The sequence below is a fragment of the Zosterops lateralis genome, assembly GCF_965231275.1.
Source record: "Zosterops lateralis genome assembly, chromosome: 3".
NCBI lineage: Eukaryota > Metazoa > Chordata > Aves > Passeriformes > Zosteropidae > Zosterops > Zosterops lateralis.
This window is the reverse complement of record NC_139764.1, coordinates 60298304-60317541: the sequence shown is the minus strand read 5'-3', so window position 1 is coordinate 60317541 and position 19238 is coordinate 60298304. Positions and strand designations below refer to the sequence as shown.

General features: G+C 38.8%; 1 protein-coding gene and 1 long non-coding RNA gene across 3 annotated transcripts in view; one reads left to right on the top strand and one right to left on the bottom strand.

Moving 5' to 3' along the window:
- Positions 1–19238, top strand: part of LOC310907266 — a 371251-nt gene that overhangs the window by 172936 nt on the left and 179077 nt on the right. The gene's annotated exons all lie outside the window — the stretch shown is intronic.
- THEMIS (thymocyte selection associated) overlaps positions 1–19238 on the bottom strand; it is an 85513-nt gene that overhangs the window by 42510 nt on the left and 23765 nt on the right. For both annotated transcript variants that reach the window (XR_014589575.1, XM_083857324.1), the window contains exon 4: positions 17117–18165. Coding sequence is in view for 1 of the 2 variants with exons in the window: in XM_083857324.1 (XP_083713450.1) it covers positions 17117–18165 (1049 nt within the window). In the remaining variant the exon portion in view is untranslated. The remainder of the gene's footprint in view (positions 1–17116; positions 18166–19238) is intronic.

Below are 19238 nucleotides of genomic sequence, written 5' to 3'. Positions count from 1 at the left end.
AAAGATATAATTTCACCCAAGAGCAAACCTTCCAAATGGCAATTTATTTTCTAGAAATAATTTAATGGCACACAACTACTTGAGTGTTGGTACTTTACATACAAATAAAAATGGTAAGTCTTTGCACTTCAGTGTTGTCATCTAAATTAGACTTTTGAGACCAAGTCCTCTGTGGGTATAAATTAGCATAGCTCCACTAATGCTAGAGGAATTATTTATACACCAGAAGGGGAAATAGTTTAGGGAAAAGACATTTTTTGACTATAAAACACTATCTCAGTACTGATTGTTTTTTATTTAAATTATTAATCCTCTGGGCATCTCCAGTGAATTGATTTTACAACGTTTGTAGATCTGGAGAATGCATATATAGATTCATGAATTGATAGGACAAGCCTTTCAGCTCTCAAAAAGATGAAGCACAGGGCTGAACCATGTAGGTCAAGGGAAATCTATAACCAAGGTTTCTTGGTGGCTTATGAAAAACACCTGCAATTTTGGCTTTAAAGGCCACAATTGCCAACAGGGAAAAGAGTAATAAAAATAGATATTCTCACATTTAGAGAAAAAATTAATTTCCTATTAATTACTGTCAGAATCAGTTTATTCCCTGAACTTTCAGTTCCTTTGGTGGAGAATTTAAACCTTTCTAAAAGAAAGGACAAGCAGCAGAGCATGTTCCTCACTCCACTGGTACGTGCCATTAGTATCCACAAATGGGATGTAATCCTCTGCAAGAATGCTTATGAGTCACAAAACAGTAGCAAAAATTCAACTTCTTTTTTCTAATAGGATTTAAATCCTTGTTTTAAAAAAAAAATAAAAATTAAATGGTGCAAGTTACAGGTAGAAGGAATCATGTCTGTGAACTCTCAGAGAAGAGAACCCAAGGTGTGACACATCAAGATTGCTGGACTCAATCCCATGGCTGCATTCAGCATTACCTTAGAGCCAAAGACTTTGTACTTCATTGCAGCTGGCTATGATCCCTTCAAACAGAGGGACTACCACTGGGCTATTCATCTTTCATACATTGATGGTGCTTCAAAGGTGATACAATATTGTTTTGTAGGTTTAGGGTTTTTTCTTGTCTTTTTCTTCTCAGGAGACATTAGGTAATGGTACTTTTACCTGCTGATGCACATCAAGACACTTCTGTTGTGACATGTTCCTTGGTAGTGTTGGGAAAGCCAACAATTGTGCTCCTATTTTCACACCTCTAATTCCATTTATTTCAAAGTAGTGTTGATGCATTCTCTCTTCTCAAAGACTATATCGAAATGGACTCCCGCAAAGCAAATAAACAAGAAGAAGGTGGTGTTAAAATACACGTTACACTATTTAAAAACAAAAAAGAGTTGTGATAGTAGGAGTCTAGGCTCTGAACAGAGGCATTAGCAAGGGCTTTGTCCTCTGAACTTCTACTGAATGTACTTTACTAGAAACATTTTACTCATCAGTTATGTTCTGCAAGTAGAACAGTGATGTTTATCCAGAATGTTGAATTTATTAAATGGAGATTTTATGTCACCCCTTTTATTATAAAGTGTAGAACATAACCTAAGTGGCTAAAAAAGATTTTACAGATGAATAAGATGAATATGGCATTAGTAAACAAAATTCTAATATGAAAAGACATGCTTTTATGGGTTTGGTTTCTTTCTTTGAAAGAGTAGGGGTGGCAGCTTTCCTTAACTGAACAAGCTTTTAAATGTAATGAACATAGATGCACAAAAATGCTCTTTGTGGTTGTACATCAGTAGATATTTTTCTTAGATTTAAAAAAAAAAAAAAAAAAAAAAAAAAAAAATATATATTCTTGTCCAAAATTATCTGTCTTTAAACTATGAGTATATCAGGTAAATTAATAGAAAAAAAACATTTACTATGTTTTGGGAAAGGGCTCCCAATATTGGTATGGTGTATTTTAAAACTTAATTCTCTAAAAATTCAATCTACTCATATATATCTGCCAGATGAAAGAGAAATGTTAGTGAACTAATAAGTAATATGACAGAGAAATAAATTTACTTTATTGCACCTATTAATGAAGATATGAACCCTGTGAGATTAGTAGGTGGAGATACATTTATTAAACAATGATGAAATAAAAAGAATTTCAGTACAAAATTATTCTGTGGATGATTTCATTCCTCTGCCATTGAAAAGTGTCTGGGACAGAAGTTTAATACAGTGAGATGCTTGTGTAATAAGCATGAATAAAGTGGATTCATAAAATTCAAAAAGAGGGGGAAAGCTAAAAATTGTGTGCTTCTGTCACATTGCATTGGCAATATACAGAGAGGTGGGAGAGGGAGAGGCGGGAGAGGGAGAGGACATATTCGAGTAAACAACCTTGTATGTGTGAGGTAGGATTTTAGCACATTTTTACAGTTTATGTACCAGTTAGGAAAGGATAGCCAAGACACATGTATCTGCTCTTTTTCCTGAAATGGAAGCTGAACAGCCACATTCATGTGTGCAGTGTTTCAGTACATAGGAATCAAAATCTATGGCAGGACTACAAATCATATGCTTTTCTGCCAATGTATATGGATTTTCCATGTACAAATGTAACTAAAGTTTTCTTTTTCACAACAAAGACATTAAAAACTTACTGAAATTGTTTATTTTTTTTTTAATTCAAGCTGATACTTTACATCTTTATCAGCAGTAAAAGTGATGACTTCAGAAATCCCCATTATTCATCTTGTTGTAAGAAAGGCATGGGGCATGCTCTGGGATTAGATTGTCAAAATAAACAGTTTTCATCTTTGTGACTTATTGTGTGTGTGCATGTTTGAGGAGGGCAAAAGATAGTCTTCCACAATTTCAAGACATCAAACAAAGAATCAAACTCTAACCAAGCACAACCTGTTTTAAATAAGGGTTTGAAGAAAAAAAGCTGTGACCGTTGCCTTTGACAGGTCAATGTCTCTGAAACATGTATGAATATTTTCACCTGTGTCTCCTTAGCTACAGAAGCTAAGTGGTGGATGAAAACAAAGCTCTGTTAGAGACCCCAGAATTCAGTATGCCCTTCACTTACTGGCATTGCAAGAGCTGTGGAAACAGGAGGACTAGATAGCATTTGAATTTTTACTTTGTCTTTTTGTCCAGAAAAAATTTGCATGGCAATATTTATTTTTAGTAAGAAAAGCAAATTGGAGAAAAACAAAATTTCCCCAGTCATACTAAGTAATTCCATTAAATGTTTACTTATACTTTTTTTCCTGAGCGTATTTCTACTTCAGTAGGAATGAAATGTGCACAACAGAAAAGCATGGATCCCCAGACCTTTATCTTGGGGATTGATTTATAAATTAAATTGTGTTTATGTCCATTTCTATGAAGGAATGAAATTTGTCCTTGATATGCATATTGGTCAAACTGCCAGACCCCACGAGATTCCTGAACAAGGTTAAGAGACTGGCACATGCTACATACCTGGGGGACCCAAAGAGGCAAACACTAGAACAGCTAGGGATGAAAACAGTTGTCTGAGAATGTTGGTTTTCCTCTGGGCTGTAGGTTTCTGGATGACACCTAAGCCTCAGCCTTCCTTGCCAAAGCATTTCCTTCTGAATCAGGGCTGCACCTCATCCTTCAGACCTTGTACCTGCACAACTTTGCAGCGTCCAAGTCAACATAACCACGGCCCCCGGGTTTCACTGGAGCTGCTGATGGGTGTTGTGTGTACTAGCAGCCACAATGTGGTGACCCTTTTCCTTCACAATGCACTAATCACAGCCTTATTGTGAAAAACATGCCTGTCATTTGGATTAATGTCATCACTTTGGGTTAATTGCTATGCCACGGTGGAGTTCAGCTCCTGATCAAGGCTGAAAAATGTACATAACTCCAAGGTATCTATCTGCATGTTTCACATGTCCTTGCTCTGATTACAGTCAGGAAACCTCCACAATGCAGTTAAAAACAGCATCCAGCTAACCACAAAGTGTCTACTTGGCTCTCTAGGCACCACTGAGAAAAGACACTGAAGTAGAAACTTACACATAGAAGTGTAGCTCAGACCTCTAACATGTGTCTACCTAAGCAAAGGCACCTCTCTCTGTCTCTGCTGCACCAGGCCATCCATCACTGCAGCATGCTGGCCCAGCTTTTAAGGGACACTCATGCCATTTTGCTCTTCCCAAACAAATATTCTAAATTCACACTTCTTGGAAGTAGCTTCCATTCCATTAAAGCAAATGGAACTGTATTTCCTTAAACCATTCCTGCACATGTCCCATGAGTTCCATCTATCCCAGTCTAGACATTTTAAGACAGGACACAGGTATCAAAATATATACACAGCAGAGAAGCTGGGCAAACAGCAGAACAGTCAAAAGTGTGCTGGTAGTGTGAGTTCCAGAAAATGCTTAGCACTGCCTAATGACTGAAGACAGCTAGAAAAGCCAAATGCTCTGTCAGGAGCCTTCATATCAGAGAGGAGATGTTGTGGTTACATCTGAATGACATGACGTGTTGAGAGAAACCCAAGCACGACATTTTGGTTAGGGGTGCATACAATGTATAAGCACATAAAAGCATTTTTTAAAACAACAAATTAGTATCTCAGACTGTCATGTTATTACAATTGTGCTGTACCTGCAAACAGGGTGAGAAACTGCATTTACATTTGAAAATTGCAAATACAAATTACATTTGTGCATCTGAAAATGTATTTACATTTGATAAAGTTATGAAGAATACGATGGCAGCACTTGGCAATGTGTCTTTTGAAATAAGCTGGAAGAGCCCATTAATTTGAAGTTGTTAGCATAATGGTTTATGCCATTAGGTATCAAATCTCTTTTTGTAATTACAGAAGAGATCACAACCAACAAATAACGAAATCGTGTTTAGGTGCTTAGGAAAAACAAATTAGTTTAATCTACAATCCACAGACGTTTGAGAGCCATATGTTACTGTTGCCTTTGTTATTTTTGAAAGCTGCTATGATTTATTACTCTAAACATATAGCAGCAAATTGAAAACATGGATTAAAATGTCTCCTACTTGACCTTTTCAGAGCTATCTCACGAATATAAATATTTATTTTATGGATTCAACAGCTGCTGATCAAGTTATATATTTTGAAAAGTATTCTTTGAATTATTATTCCACCATTCAAATTACATAGTTTCACAATAAATTTTGTAGGCATTTTATGCTAATAGGCACCTTACAAACTGTTGCATAACCCCCATGAACTCATACTGCATGAGTGGTTGTAGAGGCATATGATCGTCTGTAACTTGGTGATCTTTGCACTAAAACAATACAAGAAATGCCCTCCGGCATCAACTCTTCACCTGAAACAAATCTTAACTTCTATTTATTCATTCAGAGATGAGAAATCAGTCAGCTATTGTGACTAAAATAGGAATGCATAACAACAAAATCAAAACAAGCAGTTTCCACTTTCCCTTGGATTTTTATTCCTGTTCACATTTGTAACACTTTCATTCTTAGCCTTGCCCTTATTCCTGTCAGGCACTGCAATCTCAGTGAGGACCTGAGTTGTCTTCACTTGGCACAAAGCAAAATAAAAGATGTGCTAAGCTGCAGCTATTGAAGACAAATAGTAAAAGAAGCATATTGTCTCAATGGAGCTACTAAATTCTGGTGTGGACCACAGCCTCCTCTCCCATCTGTGTGTCATCTGGTTGAGCCATAGAGAGAGACCAGATTACTTGATTGCTTTTCAGTGTCCATGTCTGCTTTGGGATCAAGCACACAGCCAGTGAGCCCTTACACTCATGCAAAGAATTTCCTGGGGTTATCAGATTTTTTACTCCTTGTCCTGCAAGGCAGTGAAAACAGCCTGGTATCTCTATGCTGGTTAGTATTATACTACTCATTAGAAAACTGCTCTAAATTCCCCTCTATTGTAACTACACCAGTTTACCAATGAATGAGAACAAAAACACGTTCTGGGAGTTCTTGTTTCAGCTGCCCTAGAAAAGGGATTTCTAGAAAACCTTTCTTTTTTAAATTTGAGTCTAAGTTTTACTTACCCTGTGTTTTCTGTGTCCTCAACGAGTTGTGACCTGCACAGAATGCACCACCTCCCTCTGTTACACCCACAAAGTTGGGGCCTCCAATATGCAATTGACAGATTTAGCCCACAGAGTGTCTTCTAAATGACATTTATCTAAAATGTTTTTCCAAGTGCTTTCAATCTCAGCCTGAATATTCCTCTGCTTTGATAACCACCTCAGATGCTTTTGTTTATAAAGATATGGTGCAGTAAGTTAGAGAATGAATTTACAGCTCCTTGCCACTAAGTCTCTCTGCAGACACCCCTACAGCACACTAAATTGCCTTGGTTTGAAGCAACTTAATCTCCTCTCAATGCCACGTGAAATATCTAATATTTTCTGCAAACTGAGTGACCACAAAAGAGGGCATGCAGGCAACCAAATTAGCTGTAAATTCACAGCTGAGCACCCTACTTTCTGTAGAAAAGTCACCTATTTCAGTAAATTCTTTGTAACTAGGCCGTGGTGATGATGCACCAGCATCCCTGAGAAGAAGTTACATTTGCTCTTCCTGCTTTCACTTTCACTGTCATGACTGTAGAGCTCGTGTCTAGTCAGTGAGAGAATCTTATTATAGTAACATCCAAATGTGACACACAGCAAGGATTAAAGTGTTATCCAACTTGTAAATGCATAAGCAGGCTCCCTGGAAACAGAATTCAGACTGATATTTTCATTTTCAAACCTGTATTTTTCTCCATCTGAGCAGTCAATGGAGCATCTTTCTTTCTAAGTAAGATCCAATTATAATGAGAGCTTGGATTGACAGGAAACATTATTATAACTGAATGAGCTGTCAAATCCATGATTAATAAGGTTTTTCATTTAGGTTCAACAAAAGCACCATTAGACTACTGCCATATTATTATTCAATAACTCAGAGCATTCATAAGAAGGTTTATTTTCTGTTTCAGAGGGTAGACCAAGATGTTTCACATTCAGCTATTCGTATGGGCAGAAGTGGTTTCAATATTTCATGAGATGATTTTATCTCTATTTTTTTTCCAAAGATGCAAACTAATGAAAGGCCTTATGCAATATCTAAGCCTGATGTTTGAAGATTTATTTTCTGTTTTCCTTGTAGCTCCCATGTTTTTGCATCCATATTCCTGTTGCTCGAACCATGAGAGAGGGAGTATGAAAAGCGTAGGAGGTTGATAGCCTGGGTGTTCACACCCTCAAGTGTTGATGATATGGAGTAAAAGTAGAAGACAAACCAAGACCTCTCTGGTCTGTGTGTTCAGTGAGGTACAAAGAACAGATAAAGAGCAGATATTTCATGCTAGCCACCATGTATATATGCATTCAACTGGCTCAAACAGAGCAGATTTTTTTTTTTTTTCATTTCATTGCTTTTCACTTTTATATGAGAGACAATGAGGGCAGGATATTTATGAATTAAGATATTCACAAGGGGAAAAGAACATTTTTAGGAAGACAAGTGTTCACCCTCAGCCTTTTTGCAACAAAAATGCAATTCTCTCCATCCTAAATAAATTCTGCTTTCCAATCCCATTTCATAGTTTGATAGAATGTAACTGGATATCCTGTTTTTCTGTTTCACTAGCTCTCAATTTCACCTTCCTAGTTAGCTCCTTAATCTGCTCTTCCACCCAAATGGAGGTGCTGCTCCATCATTGCAAGTGGTATAAATGATGTGTCAGGGTGATTCAAGTTTATGCAAAAAATAACCTCTTAGTCCAGCATTTATTTATACATCATCAGTTATGTCTGACTACTTCTTATACAAGTATGATGTATCAATACAAGAGATAGATAGATAGATAGATAGATAGATAGATGGATGGATGTAACCTTTACTCTAGGTATCTCTTTCCTCATTTTCTTCCCTTGCTGACACCTCTCATACTTGCACAAACTAACCTTTAACATGCAACTCTTAGTTTAATGTTACCATCTGTCAAAGTCCCACAAACTGAGGAAATTTATGGAGGCATTATAAGAAACATCTGACTTTCCATCCATAATTCTTTTTGTCTTGAAACTAACTGCTACGTTCTGTAAGCAAACTGCCGAAGGCAAGGCTAAAGACACCAGATATACCACAGAAGAGGCAGAAGACGAGCACAAAGACCCGTGTGTACTATTAGAATAAACTGTGAAGTGGTTAACAAAAGACTGATCCCTCAAAGGTGTTAGTGAGCCTCAGGGTTAACACCTTGCTATGGTATAAGTTCTTAAAGAAGTTGTTCTTTCTTGTTCCTTCCTCTTTCAAATACACACACTTCAGAATCCATCTGACCTAGACAACTGTCACTTGGTTTTTTCACCTCTTTTGTAGACTAACTTCCAGCTAAAAACTTTAAATAAGGCTAAAATGTACTAATCTCCAGTAATTCCATTGTTGATATTATTGTTACGATTATACTGTTGCTATTGCAGTAGCCAATGCACAAAATGCTGGATACATAGAAAAATCATTCTTGTCTATACAAATATCCCAAGATATTAAAATGAAGCATCGTGCCTCATTTCACAGACAGAGGAGACAGCCACATGAACAAGTTGCCACCTAGTAAATGAGCATGGATTTACAGCTCATTTAATACTCCATGGCAACTGTCTGTGTGGTTACTGCTCCAGAGTAAATGAGAGGTGGCTCTGACCCTTACTGAAAGTGAGGGAATGGTTCTTGCATTTACCTGAGCTTTAAGCATCCATATAAAATAACTAATGAGCTGTAAATCCACAATCCCTCTTCACACCTGGCAGTTTCTTCATGTATCTGGAGGCAATGATATTTATGTGATTTGCCTGTGGTCACTGAAGCAGCATTTACAGAAGAGGCGATATAAACCAGACCTACCGAGCTCCTGTGAACCCCTCTCCTCACATGGCCAGAATTTTTTGTAGAGCTACTGTTCAATTGCTTGGCACATTTCCCTTCAAATGACAGTAATTCACAAGCAAACTCAACCACTTTTTCCTCATTAATACTGCAGAACATGCATTTACCACTTATGCAAAACAGATGGGATCCCTAAAAGTAGCTTCCAGACACGGTTTCTTCATTTCACACATAAAATATTATTTACTTTTCAAAGACTCTTAAATTTTAAGTTTAAAAGTGATGTTTTGGGAATAGCTTTATCCTGGTTGATTAATCAGATTTCAACTCTAGGTAATTAAGAGTCCAAACTAGAGCAGAGTCTAAGTGGAGTTCATCACCAGTATTGTCCATCAGGATGGTCCATGGCATGCCATAAACTAGCAAAGAGCTTTCTTTTTTTCCCCTTTTTTTTCCTCCAGTGACTCCTATTAAGTGACCTTCTACTTACACTCCATTACACTAGTTCAGGTGGACCATTAATAAAAGCCACAGCCTATAGTCATTGCAAGCCTGGAATCTCTGCTCTGGTTTTTCAGTGGCACTACAGGATTCACAACAGACTTGAATACCCTGTGCATTTTTACTCCTCTTGTTGCTCTGTATTAAAAAAAGAAAAAAGAAAAGAAAATCTAAACCACTACATCACAACATACTGCTGTGATATCTATTTACTGGTAAGATTGTTTCATGTTCTGAGGGAAAACAAGATCAAAATATTAAATACCTTGAAAAAGTTTGGTGTAAATTATAGAACTCTATGCATAAAGAAAAAAAAATTGTGGTAGAGACAATAAATACGTTATCTTTTAGCCCTTAAAAGCTCCCTCATCATACTTTTTTATACTATCTCTATGGACTAACACATTCAAAATGTAAAGAAGGAAAGCCCAGGGCTTGGACAGTCATTACAAATTTTAATAGATTTTATGAGTCTCTCTACAGCACTCTGTTTCTTGATAATCACTCAATTCCTCATTGGAAGGATTCTGGAAAATGTGAACCATGGCTACAGGTCTTTTAGGATGTGACCCTGCTGTCACAGTGACAGTAACTTTCTCATTTCTTTTCATGGGGCATATATTTCAAAGCATAATCCCAACCCTCTGGAATGCTTTCATTACCATAATGCTCAGCTGACAGTACTGCCAAAGGTTGAATTTCATGAAAGAATGCATAATGTGAATGGGCAATGTCAGTGCTGTCTCTTACACTGACCACATACAACACTTAAGTGACTTTAGTGAAGCTCCTTCTTTTTCTTTTTTATTTTTCCATCATTTTTTAGCAGTGGCTATGTCAACACTAGTTGATTACACAGTGTCTGGAAAACATCACTGGACTTAATTTCAACCTGTGCCAACTACCTCTTTCCACATAGTTCCCAGGCATAATCTGGTGGTTAGAGCACCCCAAGGCCCATTCCCACAAACAAGGAAACCAAACTGTTACTAGTAGGATCAGCAGCCACCCCATGCCAGCTGGCCTTCAGAGCCCAGAAAAGTTCCTGAAGGTATTTGGGTAGGGATGGAGTCAGAGAGCCTGGGAGCTGCCCAGAGCTCTGACAGCTGGCTCTGTGACATCCTTGGGAGCTGCCTGGCAGGTCACTGCCTCTGCTGCAGATGGGCATTGCAGGAATATGGGGACTGTGCTTCCTGCAGGAAATTTGCTGTGCTTTATATTATCTCTGGCCATTTTAAACTGGAAAACGTGTTTTATTATGCTATGTGAATTATGCTATGTGCCTTCTGTGAGACAGGAAAGAAAAAAAAAAAGTGCCAGCCAGTTCTTTCCTTACTGACATCAATGGCTTTTGGCTCACACACTCTGTTCAGGATTTTCCTTCTTATCAAGGGTTCCATATTTTCATGTGGTTCAATTTTTTATTTCTTCTGGGCACCCTCTTTATTTTTAAATTTCTTTTCTCTTTGTTCTCCAAGTAATTCATTTTTAGCTCTAAATTAAGCAATTTGCTTTTAACCAGTTGGCATTTTCATCAGTCAGCATATCCAAATGTTCATCTGTACCTTCCTTAATTCCATGTACTATATCAGCATTTCCTGTATCACTAATGCCTTTCTGCAATGAGACTTACACCTCAGATTGCCCTGCTGTTTCTTCAGGCAATTATGTACTGCCTGTCCTTCTGACAGGCACACTGATATCTTTCTTCCCCACTGTATTTCGGTTTTGAGACTAACATCAAATCACAGTAACTGCCTACTGCAGACTTGTTGATTATCAATGGGAATTTTAAGCTTCTAGTATTTTTTAAAAGAAAAAGAAGATACTGAGAATATTGGGAAAACTCTAGTCCTTTATTAGCTTGGGCTTTAGGGTTTCCAGTTCCTCTAACCCATTCCCATTGGTACATTCAGAGTCCATAGGGTACCCAGCCGTCCTGGTCTCCAGCCAGCATTGCTTAGTTTTTCCCTGCTGAAAACCCCAGGATGTGAAGTGGGATGGCACACAGACTTCAGCCCAGCATTGTATAAGGATGTGGACAGGCTTTCCAGAAAATGGCCACAAGCCCCCAGATCCAAACACAGCTAAAAGGATCTCTGCAACAGAGCATCAATACAAAATCCTTCAGCTTGGACTGTCCAGATAACAAGAAAATTAAACTGCTTGACACTTTTCAGCACCTACACCCTGCTCCAGCTTTCACCTAAGATCCTAGCAGGGGCCGATCGATGCTGCGCTGAGGTTTGGAATGCATGCTGCTGGGGAAGGCAACAAAAGCCCTTGTGTAACTTGAGATGTTTCTACAGCTCCCACTTCTTTATGCCCATGACCTTGGCTTCAGCTCACTGCATGAGAGAAGAGCAAGAAGTGGAGATGTGTTGAGAAGAAGCAAGGAATGGGAAAAGGCAAGCCTGTTGAAAGCAGTACAGGAGACTGGGGAACCAATATCACATAGGTTAGGAGTGGGGTGAAGGGCACATGAAAATGTACCATGGGGGGACCCAAACACTTGGGTCTGGGGGAAATCAGGCAAGTCACAGGATGGGTTTTGGGAGGAAAAGGAAACCATGGCAGAGTGCGGACATGGTTCTCATAGAAGTGAGAAGCTGCAGCACGAGGACTTGGAGAGAACTGGGGCTTGATTCACCAGGTCACGCTGTGGTGGGGATGGGATTTTGAGACACTTTTGGAAATTGGCCCCAATGACAGTATGGGGTGGTCCTCAATTTGTAGAGCTGTACTTCCAGCCTTTACATGTTATTTATTAGGGACTTACAAAGCTACTGGACAATGACAGCGAGAAACAACGGATAGGACATGGGGAAGGAGGGGGAAAGAGAGTGTGGAAGATGAGATTCCAGGGAGTGGGAAGCAACCTCTTCTGTGGGGACAGGAAAAAAGAGAGGAAGAGGAAGCACAAGTGCAGCATCAGCAACCGCAATGTTGCACCAGTCAGAGAGGAACTCTCCTCCTTATGTTTGCATATGCACATTTCTGCATCTGCTAATGAACGTCTTCTTTCTTCCAGATTTCTAGAGCCAAAAGATTGTTAATTCTTGAAATCCATTCTTACCTATTCTTTCCTGGCTGTCCAGTGTGCATTTTCTAATATGCTTTTGTTTAGGAAGGTAAGTTTCCTGCTACACAGCAGGAATATTTGTGTTAAATCTACTCTGTAAAGGAGCCAAAAATGTGAAAAATGCTCTGGAAGCAGAAAAGAAATAGTTATGAGGAAGAAAAGGAGACACTACAGGAAAACTCATTTGCTGAGAAATGCAGCTTATGTCTTATCAACTTAATTCCAGATAAGTCTTCATTTCGCTGTGAAAACAGATGTGATAAATATGTTAATGGCAGATTTTGATAGCTCAGTTTGTAGAACTGCAAAGCCAGATGGAAGTGATAATTTTTCTTTCATTTTAATTTTGAAATAAAAAGCAAGAAAGCAAGAAAGTTCTCGGTATCTTAACACTGTAATGACTTTTGAAAGGATAATGGACCTTAGCACAAAATGACGATTAACTATCATGCCCTGATGCTCCTATTTTATTAAATTCCAGTTTCCTTGGCTGGAATTCTCTCAGCTTTCTTGCCAGAGATGAGCAGATTACTGCTTGTGACTGACTTTTCCAGTTCCACATTCATAAAGTTATTTAGCAGCTATCCAGCTGGTGGATATTTTACTGATCCTACTGTTGCTCAGGTTAGAAACGTGACTAAACAGATTATTGATAATAGCATTGGATAGAGCTAACTTCTCTTACCCCTTATCAGGAGTAAAATACTGCCTTTTTTGTTCCTTAAGCAGTGCCCTTATAGTCCTAGGAGTACAAGGTTAAATTGTGGCTTTCCATTGCATTGATTAAGATTGCATTTAGCACTATTTGGTGTGGACCCTTTGTTTCAATTTAATGCAAAATCATTAAGGGACATAGATTAACACCTTCTTAAATGTGTAGGATATTTACTGCTAAAACTGATAAGCAAAAAGAAAGCTAGAGAGCTTTTGCTGCTTGAATCCTCTTGAAGGGGAGGAAACAGTACGTTTCTGAGCAGGTGAAAAAGGAAATTTTAGAAAACTATTTTCAAGGTAGCTACTAAGTGAAAACTTGGTTTTTCATATTTGAACTGATGTTTCTAATGAGTGAAAAAAAACAGACACATCTGGGTTGTCCCCTTTATGGGAATTTTCATTTCAAAAAAGGGAGGTCCTGACTGAGTACTCCCACAGGAACTTCTCTCCAGGAACAACTTGGTAAGAGGGTGAGATGCTCCATTCTCAAATCAGTAGCATTAACTTCTAGGGGTTTATTAGGTCATTCTCACTTTCTAGATAATATCACAAATCAGAAACTGAATGACCATTTAATTCTACACGTCAGTTAAAACCCCCTCTGAAATTCATTCCAATGATTCTTGCAAAGAGAATGTAGATTTCTGATGAATTTTATAATACATTTTACCATGAGACAAAGGATACAAGTTGTTATGTCATTCCTGTCCTCAGCTGGGGCTCCTTGTGGGTAGAGGTACTGGCTATTGGATAAATACCTGCTATTGGCTACTAATATTAGATAGATATCTGCTGTATTAAGTATAAGATATTTTTCTTCTTTCAATTCAAGCTATTTTTCCATTTGTTCAGTTTACACGGATTTTCTTGGGGTTTGTCTTTTTAAATTCAATTAGCAAGTAATAAAAAACCACAAACATATGTGGTCTGGATGTTTTTTATGCAAACAAAATGTTTGTATGAGAGGGAACGGGAAATGCTGTGCTGTGGAGGGGAGAGATCCCAGGTTCTGGAAGTGAAAGCTGTATCAGCAGGAGCTGAGCCAACTTAATTAGCCCTGTGAAGAGACTGGGCAGAGTGCTTGCTTAATACAGCTGTATCACATTTGAGAATTCATCTGCTGTCTGTGGGCTTTGCTGAACTGTGTAGACATCCATGTCTCTGCAGCATTGCACCTTGCAATAAACAGAGGCAGTTCTCACACTTGTCTGAAGTTCCAGTCCATGCTAGATGCCAATCTCACCAATCCAGTGACTCACACAACCAAAAGTACTCAGTGAAGCATGCTGTCCTGCTCCTGGGCCTAGAGTTTCCTTATCAAGGTCAGAGAACAGCAGGAAGAGACAGCTGGAGCCTCCCTGCCCTCACAGCCCTGCTGCGAGCTGAGGCCATCAAAGCACAAGCTGTAGCTGAAGGTGACCCACGCTTGCAGATGATCCTCAGGTACTGGCAAAAACAGGCAGATCTTAGTCTTCTGTGGACCCATGCAGCAGCATTTTATCCTGGAGCTCCAAACCAAGCAGAGCCTCACAACTGGTGTTCAAGGAAACCATTCACCACTCTCCAGCAAGCAGCCAGAGCTCCCCAAGCACCAGGCAGGGAGCTGCCTGCAGGAGGAACGTGGCAACTCATGCGGCACTAAAGCTTATCCCGGGCTGCCACCTTGCCAGGCTTAAGTTCAGCTCATTAGGACGCTCATCTGTTATTTATGCAAATAAGGCTATGCATAGTCACAAAATATGCAAAGATGTCTATTTATCAGTTTGGCACAGTTTCTGACTTTCTGAACCTTCAGACATTCCTGATACATTTAAAAAGAAAATAGGATCTCCCCTAGCGCTGCAGAGGGGACAAGGCAGAGCCTAGCTGCTACCATCCACGTCTTCTCAGAGGACTCATGGTGCTCAGGATAGAAAAGATAATGCATTCTGTGTGACTTTAAACACAATATGTTACAGCTCAGGATATTTAATCTACTGAAAAAGGTATCTCTACTTGTTTCACCTTCCCAGGGGAAGAAATTTACAATATGCATAACTGACTGCAGTTTATTATTTATTTATAACAGGTACCTGCCCCCCAAAAATTAAAAATTGTCTTCTGAAACAGTATTTAAATTATCTCCTTTGTCTGGACAGCTGCAGTCTAAGGTTGCTCTTACTCATGATTGTGCAACAGAACCTCAGCTCATCCCTCTTCTTTTCTTACTGCTCTCTTCTCACTTTAGGAAAATATTCTCTTCTGCATGAGCCTCATCTGGAGTCAGAATCCACCTGCTTTTCTGCACACACAGCCATCAGTAACTGCAGGAGATTTGAATCCTCCTGACAAGGGTACAGATTGACCAGAAACAGAGTTTTAGGGAATTTTCCCCCAGTTCTTTACCTCTGGCCAGTACCAGGGTGATTGTTTGCCTGTTAGGTCCATGGACAAGTTTCTCATGTATCCTTCCTTGCACAACAGGATGTCTTATTTAAGCTGCTTAATGTTCATTTTAAAAATTACAAGAAAAGACGTTTCCATAGTAAAGACAGAAGAAAACGACACTTTTTTTTTTCTGTATCCACCTTATCCATTCTCCTATTATTCTCCTATAGATGGTTGTAACCCTCTCCCAGGATCTATGTGGAGCTTTGGACCTGCATGTGGTCTTGGAATTGGGGAATGAGAGAAGGAGGTCCTCCAGCAGGCAAAGAGAGGTACTCACAAATGCTACCCTTTAGAGGGGCTATAATTCAACTTTAGTTTCATACCAACACACAAAACAAGAACTTCCTCTGAATCCCCCAAAGTATAATTACATGGGTTACGTTATATTTAAAGCATAGCAATCACAACACAGGGTGCTCAGTGTCCACCCAGACATCAGGATGATATCATCAGGGGAGAGAATAGTAAGAGCAAAAGCAAGAAAACTCATGGGTCCAGATAAAGACAGCTTAATAAATGAAGGAAAGAGGGGAAAAAAACCCCAAATTAGTGATGCAAAGGCAGTCACTCACCACCCCCCACAAGCAGACTGCTGTCTGATCAGTCTCTGAGTTATGGCTGCCTTCCTAGGCAAATCGCCTCCTCAGTTTTTATTGCTGAACATGGTATTATGTGTCATGGAATACCCCTTTAGTCAGATGGGGTCAGCTCTCCCATCTGTGTCCTCTCCCAGCCTTTTGCCCAACCACAGCCAATTTCCTTGGGAAAGCCTGGGAAATCAAGAAGGCCTTGACACTGTGGGTGCATGGCTATATAATAGCCAAAATATTGGTGTGTTTTCAACCTTGATAATATAAAAAAATCAAAAATATGCTTTACAGACTAGTGTGAAGAGAATCAACTCTACCTCAGCCAGATCCAACAAAGATTAATGAAAAAATGCATTGTCTTACTTAAAGGTGAAGAAAATTGTCCTAGAAGGGGAACTTCCTTTTTATCTTTTTCAACATCAAATTCTATTCTAAAAGAACTGCTTTTTTTTTCCTTTTTTTTTCCTTTTTTTTTCTTTTTTTAATTCCAAACCCATTTCCCACTTGGGTGAGTGCAAAACAATGAATTCAAGAATTTCAATACAACCTGTCTCTCTGTGAACTTAATTCTGCAATTTCCAGCTGAGCAAAATTATCTTTACATCATGAAAACATATGCTTCCTCTTAATAAAGATTTAAATACAGGCACTTCAAATCTCTCCCTTCACTTTTACAATGGTGCAGTAAAGGATTATCCATGCAAAATTATACAGCCAAGATTTCTGCTGTGAGTCGGCATGGTTCCGTTGTTTTTCATGGATCAATTAACACACACTCGAGATTTTAGCCATTCCTGTCTGTAATGGCTAATTTGCCTATTACAGGGAGCTGAGAGCCATCTGTGTACATGCCATAAGGATACAACAGCGAAATGAAGACTTTAAACCCACAGAATATGACCTGTGGTTGTAAGACATTCAAAGACAAGATGGGATACCTTACCTTTGGAGCCTGTAGTACATCAGACACACCTTGCTTAGGTGATGCAAAACTAGGTGGTGGTGCTGTTGTTGGCTTTTTGGGAGGCCTGGGTGGTGGGTGAAGGGTTAGGTTTTCATATCTTCGCAACATATAGTATTCCTCTTCGCTGATCTCTTCCACTGTTGTCCTGGTCACCGGCGGTACATCATCTTTGATCTTTTCATCTTTGCTGAGCAAATGGACCAACATGTTTGAGCGATACACAGGGATCTCCCAGCTCTCCGCTGGGCTGCTGGCACTACTGATCAGCAAATAAGAGTCTGTGATTTCTTCTTCAAACTGCAGACCAGGCACGGCAGCCAAGACATCCTTCTCTATGGAAAGGTCTCTCACGGACACTTTGACATTAAAAGGTAAATGGAATTCTTTGCAAATCTCAGAAAGGTAGTACTGTTTCTTGTCATGGATCACTTCCACAAAGCCACCTTCCATGTACATAGGGAGGAGCACTTTTTTATATGAATCACTTAGTATTTGCTCACAAGCTAAAGCATCTATGAGCTTCCTTCTTCCCTCACACAGAACTTCACTAGTCTGGCATTGCTGAACTAGAAATTGATCTCCAACTGAAACAGAAAAAAGCTCTTTATGAGGGGAAGTAAAGGCTTTAGTTGCTACAACATGAAGATGTTCTTTTTCACTTCTTGCTATCTCTAAGTCATAGGCAGTTGGAAACTCCCGAGGTCTTCTCTTGAATTTTCCTTTGTAGCTCATAGGGATTAAATAATGTCTTTTGGAGGGATCACTTCTCATCTCAGAGGCTAGGACTCTTGCTGCCTGGTACTTTTTATGGATGACAATCTCTTTCCCTGTAGACAGTAAGTTATAAGGTTTCTGGCTTCCTGAAGGCCCTTCCATTATTTCAGCAACCATAGGAAATTCTTTGCTTGTTCTCTCAAATATATCTTCCAAAGAGAGTGGCTGAATGAAAGAGCTAATATCATAACAGTCTGTTACATCCTTGACCTCAACATCCAGATCTGAGAGGATATGAACTATGTCAGTTCTAGCTGAAAAGTAAAAGAAAAATATTGGGTTTTGTTTTCAAACTGACATTGAAATAAAATACAGGTCCTGTTGGCCAGATACTAAAAGTACCTTCCCTGAGGTGTGCAATGCGCAAATGTGCACCACTAACAGGGCCAGCCAAAGTCTAATTATCGTAATTTGAGAGATATAGTCATCAGATATGCATGAGGCCACACAAATGAAGAGAGAGAATAAGGTGTGCAAATGAACACTAAGTTTAAGAAAAAGAAAAGTCTAGTTCACTATTTCCTCCATGGCATCTCCAAGTTTAATCAGTTGTTTGTCTTCTCAAACTCTTGGGTGCAAGCTGTATTTTTATTCTTTTATTTCATAGCAGCTTAGGGTTTCTCTAAAGAAATGAGTGGGGAAGCATTTTCAATAACTAAATAGCACTTGGATCCATTAACGACATGTTGCTGCTATGGTAAGACTGGGAGAAAGAAGGTATTTTGATATTTATAGGAATAATTGAAACATCTGTAATTATTAGGAAATAATATCACTTAACAAAATGGTAAAGCCTTTGTATAACTTTATATAACTTTGTATAACTCTTTGTATAAGAGTAAGTTATTTTTACAAATTAAGACATTTTAATATTATGTTCCTCTCTGGAACTGTTGCATCTTTTTTCTGCATCACCTGGTTTTATTCACTATCAGAAATGAGCTATTGAATTTAACAACCTGACAGGGAGCAACAGCTCTTTTACCACAACTGAACTTGCAAAATTTTGAATGCAAAACTTCCAAGAACAACGCTGACTATGTAATTAAGGCTCATTTAAGAACTTGGCTCCAAGTCAGTGACACCACAGATCACTGACCAAGGCAGTAAAATTTAACAAGAAAATAGTATTTAATGACTCTCTTCAATAAGACTTATTCTGCATAGATCTGCACAACGAGATAGTATATTCTGGATTCACACTTCCTTGCAGCAGGACATACCAATATTTTATACTGAAAAGTTGGTATCAGATTTATTTTATATGACAGAGTTCTATGACAGTGATTCAGGGTCTGTTTGTTCCAACTCTGCTTTTGTCACATTG